This window comes from Protopterus annectens, chromosome 1.part0 (assembly GCF_019279795.1).
Source record: "Protopterus annectens isolate FY-2018-M chromosome 1.part0, PAN1.0, whole genome shotgun sequence".
Taxonomy (NCBI): domain Eukaryota; kingdom Metazoa; phylum Chordata; order Ceratodontiformes; family Protopteridae; genus Protopterus; species Protopterus annectens.
The window spans coordinates 948886674-948909031 of record NC_056725.1 but is presented as its reverse complement, the minus strand read 5'-3'; the positions used below and the strand labels follow the sequence as shown (position 1 = coordinate 948909031).

Here is a 22358-nt window from a genome sequence, read left to right as displayed (position 1 = left end):
ATGATGTGAGTTTGCTTCCTAAACTAAAATTCAATCTTCAAAGAATCAGAGTACTAAGTGAGGTACATAGCAACTCGACATTAATATCCTCTGAATAACACTGTTTTCAGGGCCAGGAGTTTCATCTTAATGCAAACCAAATGACACATTGAAGGATGGAGCATTTGCTCCCCCTTATTCATATTTTAACATATATACTCCAATCTTATCACATGCAGCAGCAAAAGTTTTCATTTTTTTCTTTTGCATCCTCAACTGGTGAAGATCGCATATTTTCCTACATCTGATTAAGAACAAAATTACAACACATCACCATATGCATCAAGTAACATGGTCTTGTTGGAGAGATTAACACATTATCTTTACATTTTGTCAAGGAGTCTTGACATCTAGTCAAATAGAATAAATGGGGAGTCTTCTTCTGATGCTGCCCTTAAAACGGACAGATGAAGGATCATCCTTCAAATTACTCTACAATCAAGGTCTGTCTATGAGGGCTCTATACAGCTTATTAGCTTTCTTAGGAGCTGAAGCTTGTATATCAAGATACTGAAAGCATGAAAAATCTCCTGTAAATTTTAAATGAGATAGAGTAGATTAACGGGACTTTTTCATTCTCTTCATCTCACAGTATTGTCTTTTAGGAAGTGAAATATCACTTGCAGGCCAATCAACAATTTCTCCTATAAAGATAATAAATAGTTCCTCAAACACAATGCCTTTGCAGGGAGAGTGAGAATATAGTGAGTGTACATCATTACAGTCAGTATCTGAATCCATAGTGGATTCAGTATACTGGAAGTAAAAATCCTCCCCCTCTTCAGAAGACATTGTGGAGGGAGGCCTCTTTTTTCCTTATAATTACCCTTACCAATTATAGTATGGCAAGGTGAACAATAGAAGACCTATATAGATCTTGTATCAGAGATGGTAAATACTTGTGAACATGCAATCTTCTGAATTAACTTAAACATTGTCTAATAACTCTTTAGAGGAAAAAGGATTTGAGAGGACATGACTGAAAGAAGAACAAACTGATGTCAGCCACACTGGCGGTGTGTTAGCCTTGAAGTATACTTGGGTATCCCCACAAACAAGCATTCTGCACCTTTCTGTACTTGGGTAATTATTATGTGTGTCTCAAGCTGCTGACTTTGGTATTAACTGTTTTATTTTATGACAAGCCAGAATCAGTGCTAATGCCAGCTTTATGACTGGCTTTTGGGTCCCAGAAGGAGGCACTGTGAGAAGTACAGGAGCTTCCTCCACATAACTCTAGGACGACTTAAGCATTATACTGCCATCTACTTTAGTATATTTTCAGCTGATTTTTTTTTCTCTCTGCTTATTTTTTTCAGAAAATGGACCAGAATATTTAATCTTACTTTCCTTTTTCTTAGACAGCTTCTGCAATGTCTATTTTTTTTTGCTCTTCAGTAAAATGCTAATATTTTTGGTCTCATCACTCTAGTAGATTTTGTTAAGTATCATGCAGGTTCACAATTATTAGTGTCATGGTTAAGCCCTAAACAAGTGGAAGTTGACACATTTTGAAGGGGAACAACAAAACTCATCAAGCAAACTTTGCCAATAATCACTTTTCTGGTGGTCTGGGTATAAAAGAATAATGCACTAGTTATAATAAGGACTAATATCAAACACAATTCATTCCTGAAAAAAATTTAACTGACATTTCAAAATAGTGGGAAAAACGTACATATCCATGCTATTTGCACAACAGCCTCGCACTAACAATGTTCAGTACCCATGTCAGAATGAGAACAGCACTCGCCTTCACAAGGAAATAGAGCAGCTGTTGGAAAAAAAAAATGGCTGGCTTCCTGCATTTACATTTATGAGTAAAGCTAAATCCAGAGAAACAGTTTGCATTCCAAAGTTACACCTTCACTTCATAATGTATACCATTTCTGCTATATTGTGTAGCTACTCAGTCAGGTACGAGAAGAAGTGTGTCACTCACTGAGTATGCATCAGCAAATTGCTGTGATTATACCATTATGTGTTCATTCCAAACTGCACAAGTGTAAAAACTCTACATGTGTACTTATACTGTAACTGTGTGTATAAACTCTACATGTGTACTTATAATGTAATTGTGTGTATAAACTCTACATGTGTACTTATACTGTAATTGTGTGTATAAACTCTACATGTGTACTTATACTGTAATTGTGTGTATAAACTCTACACGTGTACTTATAATGCAATGTATAAACTCTACATGTACTTATACTGTAATTGCGTGTATAAACTCTACATGTGTACTTATACTGTAATTGTGTGTATAAACTCTACATGTGTACTTATACTGTAATTGTGTGTATAAACTCTACATGTGTACTTATAATGCAATTGTGTCTATAAACTCTTCATGTGTACTTATAATGTAATTGTGTGTATAAACTCTACATGTATACTTATAATGCAATTGTGTATAAGCTCTACATATGTACTTATACTGTAATTGTGTATAAACTCTGCATGTATACTTATACTGTAATTGTGTGCTTAAACTCTGCATGTATACTTATACTGTAATTGTGTGTATAAACTCTATATGTATACTTATACTCTAATTGTTGTATATGACACTGTTCATCTTTTACTACGGTTAACAAAGCTCTAGAAGTTGCTCATAAAATGTTAGAGCTGCTGCTGCTACTGAAGAAGTCTGATCAAGAGAAAGTCTTTCATATTACACAGTCAGAATGAATCAAAGATTTAATTAACACAAATATTATTATAAGTAAATTAATATGTATTTATGTAAGTGTATACACAGACATGCATGCACAAAGACTCAAACATATGTGTGTGAGTATATCTTTCCATCCATCTGTCTATGTATCATCTATCTACCTATCTCTCAAAGCTTGACTTGTGCTCTTCCAAAACTTGACGTTACCTTCAATTCTTGAGTCAAGTTTTCAAATCTGTATAGTGTCTTATATGGTAGAGGAAGAGGACCAGTCAGGTTCACACTCATTGCCATTTGATTGAGATGATCCAAGTCATTAAGGAGCAATCCAGTACACTCATCATCACATGCTAAGGAAAAAGAAGAAATATGCATTATGCAATGATATTGGAAAAGGGTTTTCATCCCTGAATTTATTTCTTCTGTTGACTCATGAAAGAAATACTAAGCCATTTTACTGTATTACTCAAACGTTTCTTGTGCCAGTACAAGATGAATAACTTTGAATGGATATTATTTGTTGCTATATACATTCCATCCCCTTAGTTTTAATTCTACTTACCAGGTCTATGATACTGGTATGAAAATGAGTCTGAATTCTTAACTAAGAAAAATGTAATTCAAAATGGCATTCTAATGCCAATTTTTATATGGGGAGCAAAGTTCTTTACACCTATGTAGGGGTATATTTTCTCATATATCACCTTTCTTTAATATAATCAACTAATAGTTAACTCACCTCAGGGAAAGTGTAGTGCCCCTTACTCAGAAACAAAGCAGTCTGGTAATCAGCAGTGAATGCATTTAAGATGTTCATAATCCCATGTATAGTGCATTATTTGCCTGCCCTGCTGGCTATCTGCTACTGTTTCTTATGTCCTATTTGCTTTTGCATGTAATTTCCTTTTTTTCTCTGCTTTATAACTTACTCAGGATTCAATTTGCCAAAAACTCGACTATCTTGATCCTAGTTCTAAAACTGGAGAGCAATAAGGGCATTTGTCATATCTGTTTACACCCTTATTGGTTTCTTGAATTATATAGTCATTTGATTTTAGTTAGGCGATACATCAGAACAGAGCACAAATTATTCCAATCGGTTTAAAAAAGGAAGGCAAAAATCCCAATAAAAGTGCCACTATTTTAACTCCATTTTATATACACTTATAAAATTTGCATTGAGAACTGTCTGCAACCAGACAGATTGCTAAATATCTGTGCATCAAATGTGTTTCATGCACAATTAAAACTAGTGCGAGATCACCTAGACCATCACCTAGAGCCAATGTTCCCACTGTCAGATTGTGAGGCCTGCCATTAAAAAAAAAAAAAAAAAAAAAACAGAAAATACCTTCAAAATGAACACAAGAAAACGACCTTAAAAACTGAGGAAAAAAGAGAGAGAGAGAGAGAGAATCCAGAATAAAAACAGCACACAAACTGATGTAAGAAAGCTGATAAACCAATTACATATTATTTACATTATTTTAAACAAATTCCAACAATTGTAATAAAACTTATATTTGAAATATCAACTGTGGAATGCCATCACATGAATTACTGCACTGAATTAGTACAATTCACAAATTGCAATATGGAAAAAACAATTGTAGAATCATCTTCTTCTTTCGGCTGCTCCCGTTATGGTCACCAGAGCAGATCAACTGTTTCCATTTCCTCCTGTCCTCTGCATCTTGCTCTTTCACACCAACCACCTGCATATCCTCTCTCACCACATCCATAAACCTTATCTTAGGCCTTCCTCTTTTCCTGTTACCTGGCAGCTTCATCCTTAGCATCTTTTTCCCAATATACTCTGCATCCCTCCTCAGCACATGTCCAAACCAACGTAATCTTGCCTCTCTGGCTTTGTCTCCAAACCTTCCAACCTGGGCTGGCCTTCTAATATACTTATTCCTAATCCTGTCCATCCTCATCGCACCCAGTGCAAATCTTAACATCTTCACCTCTGCCACGTCAAGATCTGACTTCTGCCTTTTTGTCAATGCCACTGTCTCCAACCCGTATAACATATCTGGTCTCACTACCTTCTTGTAGACCTTCCCTTTCACTCTTACTGGTACTCGTCTGTCACAAATTACTCCTGACACTCTTCTCCACCCACTCCATCCTGTCTGTACTCTCTTCTTCACCTTTCTTCCACACTCACCATTACTCTGAACTGTTGATCCCAAGTACTTAAACTCATCCACCTTCGCCACCTCTACTCCCTGCATGCTCACCATTCTTCTATCCTTCCTCTCATTCACACACATATATTCTGTCTTAGTCCTGCTGACCTTCATTCCTCTTATGTCTAGAGCATATCTCCACTTCTCCAGGGTCTCCTCCACCTGTTCCCTACTCTAACTACAGATCACAATGTCATCTGCAAACATCATAGTCTACGGGGACTCCTGTCTGATCTCGTCTATCAACCTGTCCATCACCATTGCAAATAAGAAAGGGCTCAGAGCTGATCCTTGATGTAATCCCACCTCCACCTTAAACGCATCCGTCGCTCCCACCGCAGACCTCACCACTGTCACACTACCCTCGTACATATCTTGTACCACTCTTACATACTTCTCTGACCCTCCCAACTTCCTCATACAATACCACAACTCCTCTCTAGGCACCCTGTCATATGCTTTCTCTAAATCCAAAAAGACACAATGCAACTCCTTCTGACCTTCTCTGTACTTCTCCATCAACACTCTCAGAGCAAACATCACATCTGTAGTGCTCTTTCCTGGCATGAAACCATACTGCTGATCACTAATCATCACGTCCCTTCTTAACCTAGCTTCCACTACTCTTTTCCATAATTTCATGCTGCGACTGATCAATTTTATCACTCTATAGTTACTACAGCTCTGCACATCACCCTTATTCTTAAAAATCGTACCAAAACACTTTTTCTCCATTCTTTAGGCATCCTCTCACATTCCAAGATTTAATTAAACAATCTAGTTAAAAACTCCACTGCCATTTCACTAAACACCTCCATGCTTCCACAGGTATGTCATCTGAACGAACAGCCTTTCCGTTCTTCATCCTCTTCATAGCTATCCTTACTTCCTCCTTGCTAATCCACTGCACTTCATGATTCACTATCCACACATCATCCAACCTTCTCTCCCTCTCATTCTCTTCATTCATCAACCCCTCAAAGTACTCTTTCCATCTGCTCAACACACTCTCCTCACTCGTGAGTATGTTTCCCTCATTATCCTTTATCACCCTTACCTGCTGCACATCTTTACTAGCTCGGTCCCTCTGTCTAGCCAATCGGTACAGGTCCTTTTCTCCCTCCTTAGTGTCCAACCTTTTATACAACTCTTCATACACCTTATCCTTAGCCTTCACCACCTCTCTCTTTGCCATGCACCTCATCTCCTTATACTCTTGTCTACTTTCTTCATCTCTTTGACAATCCAACTTCTTCTTCGCCAACCTCTTTCTCTGTATACTCTCCTGTACTTCTTCACTCCAACACCAGGTCTCCTTGTCCTCCTTCCTCTTTCCAGATGTCACACCAAGCACCCTTCTAGCCATCTCTTTTACTAGCTCTGCTGTAGTTACCCAGGTATTCGGTAACTCTTCACTGCCACCCAGTGCCTGTCTTAACTCTTCCCTGAACATCACCTCACAATTACCCTTTTTCAATTTCCACCATTTGATCCTTGGTGCTGCCCTCACACTCATCCTCCTCTTCTTGATCACCAATGTCATCCTACAAACCACCATCTGATGCTGCCTAACTACACATTCCCCTGCCACCACTTTACAGTCTCCAATCTCCTTCAGATTGGCCCTTCTACATAAGATATAATCCACCTGTGTGCACCTTCTTCCACTCTTGTATGCCACCCTATGCTCCTCCCTCTTGTTAAAATACGTATTAATCACAGCCATGTCCATCCTTTTCGCAAATTCCACTACCATCTGACCTTCTGCATTCATTTGCTTAACACCATACCTACCCATCACTTCCTCGTCCCCTCTGTTCCCTTCACCAGCATGCCCATTGAAATCAGCTCCAATCACCAGTCTCTCACCCTTGGGTACAGTCATCACCACTTCATCCAACTCACTCCAAAATTTTTCTTTCTCATCCATCGCACACCCAACTTGTGGAACATATGCACTAACAGCATTCATCATTACACCATCAATTTCCAGCTTCATAAACATCACTCTATCTGACATTCTTTTCATCTCCAAAACACTCTTAGCATACTCTTCCTTCAGGATAATGCCTACGCCATTTCTCCTCCCATCCACACCATGATAAAACAATTTGAAACCGCCTCTGATACACGTAACCTTGCTCTCCTTCCATCTTGTCTCTTGCACACACAATATACCAACCATCCTTCGGTTCATTATATCAGCTAGCTCCCTCCCTATACCAGTCATACTGCCAACATTCAAAGTTCCGACCCTTACTATCACAGTCCTAGCCCTTACCTGCCTTCGGGCATGCCTTACGCCTCTTCTCCTCCTTCAATGGTATTTACAAATAAAACTGAAGAAAAGTACAGTTGTGTAAATAAACTTACCATACCATTAGATGTTAGAATGATCACTGTTGCAGTAGCCATAGATATATGGGTTATACCCTGCAAAGGATATAACAGCCAGCCAGCTTTTAAAGCTTCAGGGAACCTTCCAAGTTCCTAAACCATTACCAGCTCAAACAGAGGTGAAGCAAAAGAGTGGTTTGGGCTTTCATGCCAGCTGATTGAGGAAGGCTAGAGTCCTGAAAGAGTTCACAGCTATGAATGTAACAGTAAAAATCCTGATCCTGGCAAGAAAATCATACAAAAATAAGGGAGATGGTTGTAGGGAGGGAGTGGCTACTGCAGCAGTGATTATTCAAACAGCTACTCTTATAGTAAGCTTACTTACACATTTGTACTATGTTCATCCTTTGTTCACAGCTGCAGTACCTTTAGCTACATGGGCAGACTACCATACCTTATACTATCTGAGAGGAAGAATGATAAGCATCCAGGAGCCCCTGGGGAAGGGTCCTAGCAAAGCTTGCCCTAGACCTAGAGAAGGAATTTAGTTCAGAGTATTTTTAAAAGTATGCACAGAGGTCCAAGCTGCTGCTTCTGTAATACAATCCCTAACAAAAAGCGACACATGAAGCCAAGGCATAAACCCTGCCTGGAACTGCCTTACTGTGGTCAATATAACAAAAGGTAATAGCATGAGACAACATTTGGAGACCATCTGCTTTGACACAGGTTGTCCTTTTTTCTTACCTTCATAAGAAATGAAAAACTGATCAAAGCTTTTGAATGTTTTAGTTCTTTCAAGGTAATATCTTAGTTGTCTGTGGACAGCCACAGTATGGAGGATCCTTTCTCCCTCATATTTTGGCTCAATGTAAACTTGGAAACACTTTAGATATAAAGGAAGGATTATTTTTTAATGAAACCCCATCTTTGTGGAAAATGAGATAAGACTGACTCATCATAAAATGTTTCCTATGTTAAGAACCTCAAAGGTTAGTTTTGCTAAAATGAAGTTAAGATCCCAAGAAGGAGTCACCTGTTTTCTAGAAGGGTTGGTATGCAACACCCGTTTCAAAAACATTTTGGCATGGGAAAGCATTAAAAGGGAAGGATTCATGGGTAGACATACTGAAATGATCGACAAATGAATCTTGACAGAGAAGCAAGAAAAACTAGATGATGGCAACTCACATAAAATATTACAAAGTGAAATACTTGCCTTCGAAGGGTCTTGGTTCATGTTTTGACAACACCTGGTAAATCTTTTCCATTTGCTAATATTTCATTTCCTAGTATCATGTTTTCTTGACTCTTTTGATACCTGTTGTATGTCCTCAGAAAATACAGTAGGTGCCTAAAAGGTATTTAGACTAGGTAGCTAGTTGGGATGTAGCAAATACCTCCTGTCTTGTATGAGTTAGTAGTGCTTCATCTTTTCCTAAAGATAGGGGAAAGAACAGTTTTTTAAGTAAACTTAGTATAACAGTAGATTTACAGATAATGACTACTGCAGTGGCCTAATCTGTCTGGGTTATATCCTGCCAAGGATGTGACAGCCGGCCAACTTCCAAAATTTCAGGGCACCTTACATGCACTCAAACTGTAAAGCAGCTCAAGTTGAGGTGTCTAAAAATACATGTTTGGGCACCAAGCTCTTCAGAGCTTATATACCAAATGAGAGAGAGAGTGAGAGAGATAGAGAGAGAGAGAGAGATAGAGAGAGAGATTGATCCCTGAGTAAACATAGTTAGGAATAAAAATGTATATATAGATTTTCACACCCTGGCAAAACAACATAATAAAAAAGGGAGTAGAGGGATTGAGGAGCTATTGCAGAAGTGATCATTCAAACATCTACTGTCAGTGTAAGTTTACTTACACTAACTGTGCTATGCTCATCATATTGATTACTGCTGCTGTAGCCTTAGCTATATGGGTAGGTTACCCTAGCTTAATACATTTGGTAGATAGAAAGGGAAGGGTCCAAGATCCACTGGAGAATGGTCTTAGCAAAGTCTGATCTATACCTAGAGAAGAAATCAAGATTTCAGTGCTTTCTAAAAGTTTGTACTGAAGACCAAGTTACAGCTTCTAGAATACTTCTAGAATCCATCCCTTTCCAAAACAGACATAAAATGAAGCCAAAACCCTAATATAGTGAATCCTCACAATAGTTTTGTTGCGGTGAGAATAACAAAAGTAAATAGCCCGAGACAACCATTTTGAAATAGTCTGATTTGACACAGGTTGCACCTTCTTCTTAACTTCACAAGAAATGAACAACTGATCTGAAGAGCTGAAAGATTTTTATCTGTCAAGACAGTGCCTCAGGTGTCTGTGGACATCCAAGATATGAAGTATCCTTTCACCCTCAGTTTGGGTTTAGGAAAGAAAGGAAGATTGATAGTTTGGCTTAAAGTAAACCTGGATACCACTTTAGACATGAAATAAGGATTCTTTCTCAATGAAACTCTTTTTCTGTGGAAAATGAAATGGGGTTGACTCACTGTAAGAGCTTGCAACTCACATACTCTTCTTGCAGAGGACACAACTATCAGTAAAGCATTTTTACATGTTAAGAACCTCAAGTTAGGTAGATGAGCTGGTTCAAATGGAGCAAGTGCTAGCTTTTCTAACATAAAATTATAGATAAAATTAGGATCCCAAGAAGTAGCCATCAGTTTTCTTGGAGCTCTCTTATGCAAAATCCCTTTCAAAAACATTTTCACATGGGAATGCATTGAAAGAGGGGGATCCATGGACAGAAGTGTTGAAATGATTGATGTGAACTCTGGTAGAGAAGTAACATAGGCCAAAGGGAAGAAACTCACACAAGTATTGTAAAACTAGAGACAGACTAGCCCTCAATGTTTCTGCTTATGTCACCAACCAGAAAATGTTTTCTGTGTGCATATATCTGATTTTCTAGTAGCCAGCTATCTTGCCTCCATTAGTACCTGCTGCATATCCTCAGTAAACAGGAACCGAACAGTGATTAATCTAGACCATATCATCCAGGCAGTCATTTGAGGCTGATTGTAGTTGCAATGTATCAAACTCCTCGATTTTTGTGGACTAAATCCATTCTGTGAGCGAGCATGTGGTAATTGCCCCTGGTCATTTCCAAAAGAAGGGAAAACCACTGTTGCCTGAGTCAGAAGGAAGTTACCAGAATGATCTTGTGGGGGGGGGGGTCATTCTGAATCTTCAAAAGTACCCTGGATATCAGTAGAAAGGGTGGAAACATGCCTGTCCAAAAAAAGAAAAGGCATCTGTCTTCCAGGACTTCCAACTGATTGTTCAGACAGGGGGCAAAGAAATCTGTTTGAGAAATTCCACAGAGATGGATTAAATCATGGAATACTCCATAATGTTGTTTACATTCATGAGGGTCTGCCTTTGACTTGCTCAGTCTGCCACACAGTTTTGCTTCAGCAGAAGCCTGTACAGACAGATGCCTGTAGACTGAGATTGTGCTGTAAAGCTATATTCCAAGCTGATGTGGCTAGTCTGAAAAGGGAGTAGGAGCTGGTTTTCCCCTTGCTGGTTGATGCCCCCATATGACTGTGGTATGGTCTGTAACAACTTGAAGAGGTCCAGGGGACCAAATGTGATTCAGAAAACTGAGTGCCGTGCATGCAGTTGTCCTTGTTGCCCAGTTATCTTGATGCACTAGGGAGTGCAAAGGGTAAGACAGAGAACTTGATCCAGACAAACAAAGCCTTAAGAAATAAAATAACAAACACACGTACCGAAACCAGTAAAGTGTTCCGTTTACTTTCAGATCAAACAACTAAGCGCTTTCACCAAATAACCAAAGGTTTCTTCAGAGTTGTTCAAACATTCTATCCATACTGCTTTTATATTACAAATCAGATTTAAAATGCAAACACCTACCCTCCATCTTAAACTTGTATACTTTCTTAAAAAGACAGTACTTTAATGCATGATCAAATACTTACTAACATACCAATTAGTGAATCACATTTGTAAAAAGATATTATATAAAAAAGAATTATTAATAAATTGCTGAACTAAAAAGTTCATTCAGAATATTAATATACTATTTAATATGTTTAAACAATTTGATTATGCCTAATTTTCAAAATTGGCTTGATGGAAATAAAATCATTCAAACCAGGGTCCACAGATGCATTTAACCTTAATTGCCGGAGGGATTCTTTCCTTTCTAACTTTCAATTCATGTCACCTCCTCGCTCATCAGTGGAAATCATGTCTATCACAAAAAATATAAACTTTTTAAAATGTATGCATTTGTCTGAATATATATAAAGGGCATTATGAATGTCCTTGTTCTTTATAGCCCTAACATGCTCACTTATCCTGTCCCTTAACCTCTAAATAGTTTTACCTACATAGAAGCAGGGACAGGATAAACAAGTAGCCGCATACACAACATGTGTAGTAAAGCAGTTGCATCTACCAGGACATGGAATAGAAATATCATTCCCTCATTCCCTTGAATGTAAACACAGGGGCCATCATTTATATATCTACATAAATTGCAACTTCCACATTTGGACATACAGGATTTATAAATTGGAATGTTACTTTTCTTTTTAAGAACGTTTTTAACATTTCTTCCCCTGCTAAAAACTTCCTGAGGTTTTAATCCTAGAATAGCTAACATCTCCTTTTGGAAACAAAGTTCCCAAACACTGGTTGGTAATATCTACAACTTTTGAACTAGCCCCATTGTATTCTAGGACCATAGCATTGCTCTTGCTACTGTCATGAATCATATCTTTACTTTTAGCCTGCCAGTTAGACGATAGAATTGGAGTAAAAGTTGATTCCCTCTTTTTAATAACCTCTTTTTTAGGTTCAAAGGTTCATAGGTAGGTACAAGGCTATCGGCCCTGCGGCCTATACAAGCCCAGCCAAAAAGGTACCCTGGCTTTTGCCACCCAAGAAAATAATTTTCCTGTGCCACTGTCGAGCAGAGCCACAGATGTGATCTCCAGGGTGAATTTCCTATTTCCCATCCAATCATCAAGATTTTTCTTGAAGAGTGCTAATGAGGAGCTTTGTTTGATAGAGATAGGTAGTTTATTCCAGAGTAAGGGAAGTCTCTGGGACAGGAATCTATCCCTCCGGCATGTTCTGTTTATTGTGGTGGCAAGGTTTAGGTCCCTAGAGCGTGTAGCTCGGAGGGATTGGGATTTCTTTAAGTGGAGGATGTCCAACAGCTCTGGGTTTGACATAGCTTTGTATGCTAGGCAGAGATCACCTCTGAGTAGGCAATATGTGACGGAGTAAAGCTGGAGTTTTTTGAGACGGTCTGCGTAGGGCATCTGCTTGAGGCCAGTAATCCTCTTTGTGAGGTATTTCTGCGGCCTTTCCAGTTGTTGTAGATGTCTTGTGAGGTACATACCAAAAGGGGCATTGTACTCTATAATGGGTCTATTGAGTGATGAGTAGAGGGGAACAATGACCTCTTTTTTTCTGGATGAGAACCCTTTTGTGATGAGGTGTGCCACATAGAACGATTTCCTGACTACTGTGGCAATGTGATTATCAAAGGAGAGACTACTGTCCACCTGTGTCCCAAGGTCTCTTATCACACTTTCGGTGTTAAGTATACTACCACCTATGTTGTAGTTCATGGGTACAGAGTTTTTACCAAAGGGGATGACAATGCACTTTTTGGCACTGAGCTTGAGGCCATGGCTTTGACACCATGCATCTGTCTCAGTGAGGCCATTTTGTAGGATGTCCACATCGTTAGGAGTTTCGATTATGGCTCCTAGTTTACAGTCATCTGCAAACTTCATTAGACAAAGACCTTCTGTGTTAGCCTGCAATTCGGAGAAGTAAATACCAAACAGGAGAGGACCCAGGACTGAACCCTGTGGTACTCCACTTGTTACTGGTCTGAAGTCGTTTTTGGAGTCTGCTACTTTCACTGTGTGGGTTCTGTCAGTGAGCCAGTTGGCAACCCATCTTGTGACATAGGGATTTATACCTAGTTTAGTGAGTTTATCTATAATTCCAGAGTGGGGGATTGTGTCGAAAGCCTTGGCAAGATCTAGATAGGCTGAGTGATCCCCCTTACCCTTGTCTACATCTTTGGTGACTGCTTCAAAGAAGTCTATCAGTTTTAGGAGACATGATCTGCCTTTTACAAACCCAAACTGGGTGAGGTCCAGAGTTTGGAGATTACCAATGTCTTTGTTTATAAGTTCCATGAAGATACGTTACATGGCCTTGCAGACCAGGCTCATCAGGCTAATGGGGTGGTAGTTCCTGGGGTCCGTGGTGGCTCCCCCCTTGTGGAGGTGGATAAATGTCACAGTGCGCCATTCAGCAGGCACAAAGCCTGAGGTGAGGCTATGATTGAACATGGTACTTAGGTGGGGTGCCAGTTCGTTCTGTAGTTTGTGTAGAACGCAGCCTGGGATGTTGTCTGGTCCCATGGATGCTGTGTTCTTGGCTTTGGAGAGTGTGTTTTTTACCTGTGCCGCCGTGATTACAGGAACTTTGCATTCTTTCGTTGTAGAGATGGGCTCTTTAGGGGGTGAGACGGGGGTAAAGTTAGCACTGAACGTATCTGCCAGGATATTTGGCAGTATCAGTTGGGTCTGTATATTTAGTGCCATTGTGCTGTAACTCAGAGCAGATCTGAGTGTTGCCATTGAGATTCTTGACATAGCTATTGAATGCTTTGTGGTTGTCTTTAGAATCAGTGGTGATTTTGTTTTCATAACTAGCTTTGGAGGATTTTATCAGGGATCACAGCTTCTTACTGAGGCTGACCAGGGAGCTCCTCCACTCATGGGATTTTACTCTCTTTTGCAACAGTTTCTTCCTTCTGTTGTACAGTTTGTTTATGGCAGGGGACCACCAGATTGGCTTCTTTTTTTGGAGGATAGCGTCTTAGTTCTGTTTAGGATAGCATGATCCATGCACTCATGTAAGTGATTATAAAGTTCAATTGTGTAGGATTCAGTAGTCGTAACTGTATTGTCCATCTGCATGGGTGTCATGAAGTTCACCACTTCTGTCTTAAGAAGCATGAAGTTGGCTTTGGAGAAATTTTTTTACCATGGTATCCTTAATGGGGGGTGGGGGCAGAATGTGGATATCTAGGGTAATTAGCTTATGGTCGGATCAGACCAATGAGGCATTGACTTCAGGTGTGGAACACTGGTCACTAATGTTGATAATGACTAGATCTAGGATATTGTTGCCCCCGGTGGGGGTGTGGATAAGTTGTTCCAGGGCTTTGGAGTTTATGAATTCCACAAAGCATTGAGCGAAGGAGTTGATACATGAGTTTTTTTCCAAGTTAATGGTGGGGTAGTTGAAATCATCCATTATTAGGGTGTTTGGTTGAACCCTAATATTTTCCAGTACATCAAGAAAAGAGGAGTGAGAATCCTGAGGCATGGTGTGTGATCTGTAGCAAGCTACAATTTTGATTGCAGTTTTGCCCAGAGTTAGTTGCAGTTGGATAACCTCGGCTGTATTATGCTGAGCAGCTAGCCTGGAGGTGTGGATATCCTTAATGAATATAGACACACCTCCACCTTTGGTGTTCTGGTCCAGGTTACATGGCCGAAAAGTGTGGTATGAGTTATAGCCTGGTAATGCAGGGGTGCTTTCTGGATCCTTGAACCAGGTCTCAGTCACTGCACAGATATTGATGTTCTCCATTTTAAGGAGTGCCTCGAGTGAGTACATTTTGAGATTTAGACTTCTAGCATTGAGTAGCATCACCCTCAGTTTTTGCTTGCATGTTCCTATTATGGTGGTGAATTTGTCATTTGAACCTTGCCTAAAAAAGACACTATAGGGGCGGCAAGAACCTCAGCCAGTATCCAAAATCCCAGGGGTGACAGGTGCAGGCCATCTCTGGCAAAGCATCGTGGTCTGTCGACCATGTCATCCCAGGCAGACAGATACTGGATCCCTTTAGAATGGCACCAAAAGCTTAGCCAATTGTTGATGTCAATCATTTTGTCCTTGTACTGCGGCATCATTCTGGGTGATGGCAGAATGCTACTCAGGGCTAGGATCATACCTGCCTGCGCTACAAGATCAGAGAGCTCTTCCATGTCTCTTTTCATGTAGTCCAGGCAGGTACGTCTCAGGTCATTCACACCAACATGGACAATGACAGAGTCATATTTGTATTTGTTGTGGAGTGACCTGAGTGCGTGGGTAATGTGGTGGATCCTGGCACCCAACAGGCAGTTGACAGTAACTTTCTCCTTGTTTAACCTGCTGAGTGGGACATCAGTTTGCCTGACTAAAGAGTCACCTATGACTAGTGTGTTGGGTACGTTGTTTTGCCTTATTGGCTGTGGTTGAGTGGCACACTGAGTATACTGGCTATGTGTCATTTGGATTGTGTTGGGGGGGTGGAGGTTGCTTGCATTTCTGCTTTGGAGGTCTCTGTTGCTTGAGCAGATTATTATTGAGAGTCTCTGTGAATGTTTTTGTGTTTCTATGTGTGGATTTTGGTGGTGTAGATTTAGTGCGACTATGTGATGAGTGTGGTGTGGTGCAAGTGTTTACCTTCTCCTCTTGACTGTCAAGTTCAGTCTTGATTGGAGAGAGCTTTACCTCCAGTTTGGCTAGATGAGTGCATCTCTCACAGGTTGTAGTGTTGGGTGGTAGGAGGAGCGGGTTGCCTGTGTACATGAGGCAATTTCTACATTGCCCCAAGATGCCCAGATTCATCAGATAGACAGGAGAGAACACCAGGAGCTGACCCTTGGATATGCCTGAATAAAAAACTATTTTCCTTTAGATAAGTAAGAAAAGTGAGTACAAGAGCTGTTTTTATCTAAGCAAGTGAGGAAAGTAAGTACCAAAACTGCTTTCCTCTAGGTAATGAGGAAGGTCGACTGCTGTATTAATTAGTAGGTTATTTAGTGCTTACAAGTTCTGAACAAGTGCTGATCACGAATAAGCAAATTCAAGTGCTAAAACTAAGAATCTGTATCTGGACTAAACTAGTTACAGGAAAGGGGGGAAACAAGTGCAAATGCGGGCTTTTAAATCAGAAAGTTGAGAGAGATGGAAAAACTGCCCAAACGGCCAGTAACTACAATTTCTGGGCCAGAACCACTCCTTATGTGGTAGATAGGTTACATAGTGCTTACCACTCCCACTGATAAGCTAAAAGGCTTCCCTCCAACACAGAAAGCTTGGAAGGGCTCAGAAGCTTACATACAGTCCTGGATACAGCAAATCTGAATCTGGACTACACTAGTTACAGGAAAGGTGTATATATATATATATATATATATATATATATATATATATATATATATATATATATATATATATATATATATATATATATATATATATATATATATATTCATATATATACATATACACACAGAAAAGTGGCTAAAACAGCAGTAAAAATAATTCAAATGAAGTGGAAGCTAGCACACTTGAGTATGTAGACCAAACAGTTTAAAACATGCAATTAAATTAAAAATGACTAAAAAAAAAATGCAGAAGGAGTCTATTAGGTAGAATGAGGTAAAGAGATGGGACTGGGGGGAGTGTACCAGATCAAATCTACAGTGGGGGCGGGCAACTGCAAAAGCCTCCAAATTTAAACAACAACACAGGATAAACAACAACACAGGAATAGGGAGGGTGGGTATGGGAAAACCAACACCTTCAGCAGAGATCTGAAAAACTATACAGTTAAGCAAAAGTAACAGTGCACAACTCTGAAGTCAGCCAGGAATGATATAAAATTAGTCAAACAACAATTACCAATACACAACTCTGAAATGCCAGAAAAATATACTCAGCTCCATATATCTCCAGATAGTTTGACAAGCACTCTGTCAGGACACAGGAAGGCTCCAGCAATGATATGAAGACTTTTACTAAGAGTGTCTAATTTTATGCAAGTAATCCTTGAGATAGTCAGATAACACACAGGATGTAAAACCAGTTATACCAACTTAATACACAGAGAAATAGGGGGAGGAGGGAAAAACACCTTCAGCAGAGATCTGAAAAACTATACAGTGAAGCAAAAATAACAGTGCATAGCTCTGAGCTTTACCTCCAGTTTGGCTAGATAAGTGCATCTCTCACAGGTTGTAGTGTTGGGTTGTAGGAGGAGATGGTTGTCTGTGTTTTTGATGTGTGTTTGATGTTTATTAATAGTTTCAAGGGGTACCCCTTTCCAAAAATATTCCAATTAAATTGTAAATTTCCCTGACGAAAAGTTCATCATTACTAGTAAGTCTTAACACCCTTATCATCTGTTCTTTAACCACACTTCATTTTTGGAAGTGTGGATGGTTGCTGGTAAAATGCAACAAGGTGTTTGAATAGGAAGCCTTTTTGTAAATAGTACTATGTAAAATGTTAACGTTCTTTGTTAAACAAATATCCAGATAATGTATCTGGTTTTTATCCCAGGTGCTAGTACATTTCAGGAAATCAGTAGTTCTGTTAAGGTATTCCACAAATTCAGTAGCTTCCTGCTCAATCTAATTTGTAATATAAAAGCAGTATGGGGAGAATGTTTGAACAACTCTGAAGAAGCCTTTGGTTATTTGGCAAAAGCACTTAGTTGTTTGATCTGAAAATAAGTGGTCCACTTTACTGGTTTCGGTATGTGTGTTTGTTATTTTATTCGTTTTCAAGTCTGGTGACTGCTGTTCGTCAACTTTTCCAGTTTATAAACCGTGCCGGTTTTCGTGAACTGTTGAACTGCTTTGGATCTTTATTTTCCGTAATGGGAATTATTTCTCTTTCACCTTTTACAAAAATTTAAGAACATTTGTACAACACCTACTGGTATTTCCAAATTCAATTGCCGTGTGTGAAATTCAAGGAGTGTGGTGTTATTATTGAAGGGTGTTTGACGGTTGGCATTGTTTTTTGCCTACTGACTCCGAGTTAACTATTATGGGGGGGATAACTCAGGTTTTGGAATCCATAAATAAATTTACGACAATTCTAACAAATGAAAGGGTTACTGCCATGAATCCCAGAAAGACATCTTTGTCGAGTACACAGGCGGAGTTGTTTACTTTGCATTCGCCTGTCAATCTGGATAAAACGGGATCTGGGGGGCCCAGTGATGACAACAATGGAATGGAAACAGTAAGAGAATTCAACTCTTGGTTTGGAGCATTGGATTGTGACTTGGGGCGAAGGCCTGAAAGACTTGTCGAAACACCGACGTGGAACCAGCGACTTTCTTCCTTTGAAAAACTGTGTTGTAAATACAGGTCATTACAACTGGACAATTTGTTTTTGAAAAAATCCATGGATTTGAAACATGTTCCCAAAGGTTTAAGGTTGTGAAAACTTCTGATGGGAATTTACAGTAGGACTACAGCATATCATGAGTTGACAGCTGTTCTTGTTAGAGCAGGGTTTGAAATAATGGACATCATAGTTAAAACCAACGAGACTAAGTTAAATGAGCTACAGGTTGAAATTTCTAGACTTGACAACAGTATTGTGAATGATGCATTATTTACACCTTACTATGACAAATATAAGAAGGTTTTGCATGATGTGGATAAATTTGTTGGCAAAAATGTGATTAGTAAACAACACAAAATTTTGCGAGACCCAGATGAATACATATGCAATAAAGCATACCCTCAAGTTGTTAACAAGGGGTTCAGGCTGTTGATACAATTAATCAAAAGAGTGGAAATGGGGGGTTTTCTAACAACAGGAGGCAGTATAATACAGATACTACTGGGGATGATATACATGATGAATCTGAAGTTTTTTTACAGGAGCAGCTGCCCCGAAGGTCTGAGCGCCTGAAAAATCAGGCCAACCGGAACCACAGAACCAATTCCATGGGTGGAAGCAGGGTGGCACCCACTTCTATGTCAAGTCCTGGAATAATAGGCAGTCCAAGAAGTGGAGGTAAATGGCCACGTTAATTTCTGGTTGAATACATTAGATAGTGATATTTGACCAGATGAGGCGGGTTTGGTTTGTAAAAAAGTTGAACAGGAAGGTTTTACAATATGTAATTATTCTGATTTGGATGTAACTAATGAATATTTCATGCTTTTGAAGAAGGGTATGACCTTCGTTCCTTCTTCCCATTTGGATATTGCTAGAACTTTGGTGAATTTAAAATTGTTTACTAGACAAATGAACTTAAAGGTGTTTTTAAAGACAGGAATGTACAACAGTCTGAATGTTTGCCTCTTAGCTGCAAAAGTACTTTTACACCTCCAAACAACATTGAAATTGACATGTTTGAAAGACTATGTGAAAAACTTATATGTGCATTGGTTTTCAACAAAAATAATGACAATAAAAATTCCAACAAAAGTACAGTTAGCCACAATTTGAGCAAGGGTGAAAATCAAATTTTGCGGTCTTTGGCTATGGATAAAAACCTTAGAATTATGACCCCAGATAAGGGAAGGGGCATAGTTATTATGCATCATATTGATTATGTAGCCAGGATGGACCAGTTATTAAATGAAGAGTATACACATGTAAGGGCATCTAGACATGAAGTTAACAGGACATGTTCTTGGATAGATATAATTTTATCACAAGAACACCTAGGAGGACATATTACCGACAAAGAAAAATAATTTTTGACTGTGGAAAAATGGGTTTTACCAACGGTTTTTAGTATTCCTAAAACTAATAAATCCATTTCCAATCCTCCTTTAAGGCCAATAGTGTCTGTGAGGCGTTCAAAAACTGTACCCCTATCAGCTTGGATTGATAACAAATTGAAATACCTGTTAAATAAGGTTGACCATGTTATAAAAAATTCATAGCATTGTATTAACAGGTTGGCTAGATTTAGGAATTTAGAAGAATTTGATTATAGTTTTCTGACAATTGATGTTGGCAATTTGTTTGCCGTGATCCCACATGAAAAGGGTACTGAAATGTTCCGGAACAGTATTGTTAGTTTGGGGGTAACTGATATGGCAACCATTGAATTACTGGTTGATTTTATGGAGATTGTCTTAAAGAACAATTTTCTTACATTTGACGATGAAATTTTTCATCAAATAGCTGGTGTAGCGATGGGGGTCAAATGTGCCCCCATTTTTGCCAACCTTGTACTATTAGACTGGGAAAAAGAATGTATTTTTAAAACATGTTACAATCAAATAATTTTGTCCTATAGTAGATTTCTTGATGACATCCTTATTTTGTGGAAGGGGGAAGAGCAGGAAGCTATTGAATTTGTGGAATAACTTAACAGAACTACTGATTTCCTGAAATTTACTAGTACCTGGGATAAAAACCAGATAAATTATTTGGATATTTGTTTAACAAAGAACGTTAACATTTTACATAGTACTATTTACAGGAAGGCTTCCTATTTGAACACCTTGTTGCATTTTACCAGCAACCATCCACACTTCCAAAAACGAAGTGTGGTTAAAGGACAGATGGTAAGAGTGTCAAGACTTACCAGTAATGATGAACATTTCACAGGGAAATTTACAATTTAATTGGAATGTTTCTGGAAAGGGGGGTACCTCTTGAAGCTATTAATAAACATCAAAAAAGTGGTTATTAAAAAGAGGGAATCAACTTTTACACCAATTCTATCGTCTAACTGGCAGACTAAAAGTAACGATATGATTCATGACAGTAGCAAGAGCAATGCCATGGTCTTAGAATACAATGGGGCTACTTCAGAAGTTGTAGATATTGTCAACCAGTGTTGGGAACTTTGTTTCCAAAAGGAGATGTTTGCTATTCTAGGATTAAAACCTCAGGTAGTTTTTAGTAGGGGGAAGGAATGTTAAAAACATTCTTGAAAAGAAAAGTAACATTCCAATTTATAAATCCTGTATGTCCAAATGTGGAAGTTGCAATTTATGTAGATATATAAATGATGGTCCCTATGTTTACATTCAAGGGAATGATATTTCTATTCCATGTCCTAGTAGATGCAACTGCTGTACTACACATGTTCTGTACATGGCTACTTGTTTATCCTGTCCCTGCTTCTATGTAGGTAAAACTATTCAAAGGTTAAGGGACAGGATAAGTGAACATGTTAGGGCTATAAAGAACAAGGACATTCATAATGCCCTTTATATACATTCAGACAAATGCATACATTTTTAAAAGTTTGTATTTTTTGTGATAGACAAGGTTTCTACTGATGAGTGAGAAGATGACATGAATTTAAAGTTGGAAAGCAAAGAATCCCTCTGGCAATTAAGGTTAAATGCATCTGTGGACCCTGGTTTGAATGATTTTATTTCCACCAAGTCGTTTTTGAAAATTAGGCATAACCAAATTGTTTAAACATATTAAATAGTATATTAATATTCTGAATGAACTTTTTAGTTCAGCAATTTATAACAATTCTTTTTTGTATAATATCTTTTTACAAATGTGATTCACTAATTGGTATGTTAGTAAATATTTGATCATGCATTAAGGTACTGTCTTTTTAAGAAAGTATATGAGTTTAAGATGGAGGGTAGGTGTTTGCAATTTAAATCTGATTTGTAATATAAAAGCAGTATGGGTAGAATGTTTGAACAACTCTGAAGAAGCCTTTGGTTATTTGGCGAAAGCGCTTAGTTGTTTGATCTAAAAATAAACGGTCCACTTTACTTGTTTCGGTACGTGTGTTTGTTACTTTATTTGTTTCAAGTCTGGTGACTGCTGTTCATCAAAGCCTTAAGAAATGCCTGAAGTCTGTATGAATAGTGATGTGATGATACACACATTTTAAATCTAGTGTTACTACAAAACCTAAATGAGAAAGAGGACTTAGCAGGTTGCAAAGGGACAGCATTTTGAACTTGGGCTGTATCACAAATTGGTTTAACCAAAATAAAGGCAGCTGAAGGAAAATCAGGCAGTAAATGGTAAAACAATCCAGCTTTATCCTTTAAATGTAAAGTGCTCATTATACATTGTGAAATTTTTTTTACATCTGAGGAAATTCACTGAAACGAAAACATAGTGTGATTTTAAAGCATTTATGTATCTGTTCTTTGGTGCTGTTACAGCTTTTGCCTAGTGGATTAAAGCTGCTTTTTTGTAATTTACTGCCTGATTCTCCTTTAGCTGCCTTTCTTTTAGTTATTGGTACTTTTGGTAATTGTTTCTCTGTGTACAAATTG

At 38.7% G+C, this 22358-nt stretch overlaps 1 protein-coding gene across 13 annotated transcripts in view; it reads right to left on the bottom strand.

Moving 5' to 3' along the window:
• Nucleotides 1-22358, bottom strand: part of LAMA2 (laminin subunit alpha 2) — a 4753606-nt gene that overhangs the window by 1294382 nt on the left and 3436866 nt on the right. For all 13 annotated transcript variants that reach the window (XM_044064325.1, XM_044064371.1, XM_044064344.1 and 10 more), the window contains one exon: nucleotides 2927-3069. In XM_044064325.1, the coding sequence (XP_043920260.1) occupies nucleotides 2927-3069 (143 nt within the window). The remainder of the gene's footprint in view (nucleotides 1-2926; nucleotides 3070-22358) is intronic.